The following is a 4,313-nucleotide window of genomic DNA, read 5'->3' on the forward strand; positions in this document are numbered from 1 at the left end:
TATGCTGAATGGGCAGGTGGGTGGGTTAACTTATCCATGGATTTATTTTTTATAATGTTTTTATGTCTTGGCTTAAGTAGCCTGTCATGTGTCAATATTTTCCATTTTTGTAATTCCCTTTCCCCTATAGCCTATACTTACTGTCAAATGTTCCAAAAATAAACTTAACATCCACCTGGATCGTGGGTCCTCTTATTACTTTCATGTGTATACATAATATATCTTAACCCCTTTCTCTCTCTCTTTCTTAATCACTTCTCTCCTTTGTCTCTCCCCATTATATGGTCTTGGCTCAGGTTAATCTAGGTGATCTGAAGCAAAAAAAACAGAAAAAACAATAAAATAAGTTTTTGTTGTTGTTTCAGATACTTTGTATTTGTACACTGCAACCAGTGATATTTGCCTAGAGAGGTTGAATGATGGAGATCCGCTCATAAATCTGACGTTGCATTAGCTAGTCCACAACGTGGCTTCGCATGCACGGGAATTCAACTTGGCGGGGGGCCGCCAAGTTATTGTTTCAAAAAATATATTTTACATATTTAAATGTCTGAAAAAAACACAACAATTGTACACAATAGTAGTATGTGGTAGGGGGTCCACGCTTTGTCTATGTCAAACATCTTTGGGGGTCCTTGGCCTGAAAAACATATAGTCCATACTGAGGATTTGGGACTGCAACTACATGGCTTGCTCTCTCCTCTTTCTCTTTCTCCCTTTTTCGCACAAACGCACGCACGCACGCACGCACGCACGCACGCACGCACGCACGCACGCACGCACGCACGCACGCACGCACGCACGCACGCACGCACACGCACACGCACACGCACACGCACACGCACACACACACACACACACACACACACACAGTTTTCATGACTCATGGTGTTCTGAAAAATAGCAGCAATGGAGCAGCAGGATGTAAGGATTGAGCAAGCGGATAACTCACCGCTCTGAATACAGTGACACCACCCCCAACATGTGAACTTCAATTGTTATTTTCTTAATTGTTATACTTGTTTCTTGGTACTAGTCTCGCAACATTGTAAAACGAGATTACAATCCTGTCTCCTTGATCATTTCTCATGAATACGATGACACTTTTACAATGTCTATAAAAGTCATGAGTCACGTCAAACTCCCTGCTGTTCAGAGAATTGCATTTCGACACAATAACTAACAAATATCCAATGGAAAGCATAATTAAAAGGAAGTCAGAGGAACAAGGAACTGCAGCAACTCCACCCAGAGGAAAGAGGTCACGATCAGACAACAACCCTGCCACTCACACAGATCAGCACAAGGTAAGGTCAAGACATGAGCACAGAGTAGTTCATGTTACTAAGGGAGGAGAGGACATTTTTAACAAAGCATTTTCTGAGATATGTCCTCACGTCAGTTTTTAACTCAAATCTTTGCTTCTCGGGGGGGATCCCAGATGGGGTCGGCGGCCAATTACATATAGAAACATGGGTCAGGATTCAGAAGAGATTTGTAGATTCGGCCTCAGGTCTAAATGGGTTAAATTTGTTCCCGTTTATTATATGTTTTTAAGTGGTATGATGATTCTTCATGTATTTTATGCATTTGCTTATTGTAGCACTTTGAGATTTTCACAAATGTAAAGTGCATTACAAATAAAAATCATTATTATAATATATATTATATATCATAATTATTATTCTTATTATTCTTATTCATAATAATAAAATATGTTACTTTGATTCTACGAGTCATAATTAGTACACTTTTTATTATAGTCACAGCAGGCTACGGTCAGACTCAGCAACGTAGTTTGTGGTCCGCTATTCATACAGGCCTGCAGGCAGAAGCTCATTTAACCCATTCTGACCTGAGATCAGATTCTAAAAATGTCAGTCGTTCTTCGATTTTTCAAAAAATAGCAGACCTACAAGCTCGTATCGCGCCACTCGGTGGCGCGATATGAGCTTGTAGATCTGCTATTTTTCAATAGCTAAAGCATAACATGATGCCGCCACCAAAATGGGTGCCCGATCAGAATGGGTTAATCCTATTTTATAGTATTTTGTGGCATCTGTGTTCTTTCATGCCAGATGACGTTCTTCCTGCTGTTTGTGATGCTGGCGGTTTGTGATGCTGATCCACAAGGTACAACACTTAATTATAAGGATTATATTTTGGTTGTGTAACATTCCAGACCCACATCCATGAGAGAGGAAGACATATAGGCACATACTGTAGAACTAATAAAAATAGATGTTCTTACTGTTCCTCGATGCCAGGCATCCAGTGCCATCCATTATTAATGAACGTCTAATGGGTTTCCAAGGCCTATACATTGATGTCAGATGGAAACCTTTTACAAAACCGTTACTTTTCAGGAAATTTAAATAAGAACCTGTATTCATGTAATTATAATTTAGCCGCTTAATAGTTAATACTTGTTAATGGTTAAACATGTATTAAATACACCAACAGACTTAACCATTTTTACAAGATTCGTAAAAAAAAAAGAAAAAGTAAATGAACAATTTTCGCAACATTTCCACGAAATGTTCATGGAAAAAGAGCACACATATATGGACATTGGTTCTGCTCGAAAGCAATGTTCAAAGACAAATGTTACAATCCTCAGTGTTCATTTATCCATAGGTATAACTGAAAGTATACAGAATTATCCATATGGACCTATACACTTTCAGACATAAATTAACAATTTGGATTTTGTAGTGTAATTGTAGTTTCCTGATGTGCACCTGGTACTGTTCGAGAACATCTAGACTTCTTGTTGTCTATTTTGTCCTGATGGACAAAACAATCCTAGTCATAGTTAAAGATGGAGTGCCACAATTTTTGTATTTTTCCAGTTTTTCATGTGTTTATGAGGTGACAGTACTTAATTAGACACCCTGGAGTTGTTTTTATGTGCAATTGTGTATTGACTTTGTATTTAGGGTTTCTTCCTGGAGGCTGAACCCTTGACAGTCAAACGGGCCAATGAAGTAAACAGTAATATAGTGACACCACACTATCAGCCCCTCCCCCTTTATCATACAACTACAGATGTGGGTGCGGCTTCAGTTCAGGTGGATCACCACCCATCACCACCCACCAGGCAAACCAGGCATACTTAATGAACTGGTGGGCGTGTCCACATAAAAGCATGATTTTAACAAATACTGTACACTTTTTGGAAAAAGGTCTTCCCCCTTATATTGTAATAATACCTAATGATCATGTTTTAGGGTGGAAAAAATGGTGGCACTCCATCTTTAAGGCTCATACATAGTCTGGATTTTCGGTCAGCTCACCACCGGAGCGGTGGTCACCTCACCACCGAAAAACCAGACTATATGAATAGGCCTTTAGTCAGTAGCTTTGGTTACTGACTAAGAGATGAGAGATGAGGAAGTCAGTTTGTGCCCGTTGCCTAATCGGTGTGAAAAGTTGTTAAGATTCTATGGGAATCCCTGTCAGCCCATGCATGTGAGAGTTGGCCAAACATCAGAATGGAAAGTATGTTTTGGGAACCCAGAAACTCATCTTCACCTTATTTTAACTTGTCTTGTCTGTCTGTTTGTTTGCAAATTCAAAACAGATGGGCAGTATTTATAATTTGTAAGAGTATAGAACAGAGCAAATTTAGTAAAGAGATAGTTTTAACTTTTGGTTTAAAAAGGTCAATGTCAAAATATTAACATTGGTTTGGTGTGCATGTTCATGAAACGCAGTGGGAAATCAGTCGACTGCCTCGAAGAGAAAAAAGTAAAAGGACATCAATCTAGCGTGGCATGTTCGATGCAGAATTCCAAAAGGCAAATATAGGCCTACTGTATACAGAGATGAAGTTTTATGTCTGTTGCGGTTCAATAATTACAACGATGTACAAAGTACAATAACGATGGTCTACTACCTTTGACAGCACCATCACTTTTGACAAAACAGATTTAGTCTGTTGTTAAAAGCAGTTGTTTTTTTTACCTTAACTATTGTAGATGGCAATTCCTTCAGTCCAGTTGTTTTTCTTCTCTGATGCAAATTTAACTTGACCACAACACAATTTCGACTCTGTCATTGTCTGTTTAGACCTTACAGGTAAAATGTTCACCTTCCCACAGCAGACCAACACAGCTCACGTGAAGCTGAGGACAACTCAAGACACATTTGAAGCTGTGACTGTTTGCCTGAGGTAAGTTCATAGTTGAGTTAGTTAACATTTCTGTGGTGAAGTTCTTATTTCACAAAACAGTAAAATAAACATTCAAACATATAGTAGAAACAGTGGATGACACATGAACCAGCGCACCATCATGTTGGGGGTGCTGGTG

The 4,313-nt window shown here is 39.0% G+C and overlaps 1 protein-coding gene across 1 annotated transcript in view; it reads left to right on the forward strand.

The window, feature by feature from the left end:
- The first annotated feature begins 1,208 nt into the window (after positions 1-1,208).
- Positions 1,209-4,313, forward strand: part of LOC310856716 (uncharacterized protein) — a 31,752-nt gene continuing 28,647 nt past the window's right edge. The window contains exons 1-3 of the mRNA XM_083762187.1: positions 1,209-1,307; positions 2,079-2,133; positions 4,072-4,174. Of these exons, the coding sequence (XP_083618313.1) occupies positions 2,079-2,133; positions 4,072-4,174 (158 nt within the window). The 5' untranslated portion in view covers positions 1,209-1,307. The remainder of the gene's footprint in view (positions 1,308-2,078; positions 2,134-4,071; positions 4,175-4,313) is intronic.

This window comes from Protomyctophum parallelum (assembly GCF_964188405.1).
Source record: "Protomyctophum parallelum genome assembly, chromosome: 3".
Taxonomy (NCBI): Eukaryota; Metazoa; Chordata; class Actinopteri; order Myctophiformes; family Myctophidae; genus Protomyctophum; species Protomyctophum parallelum.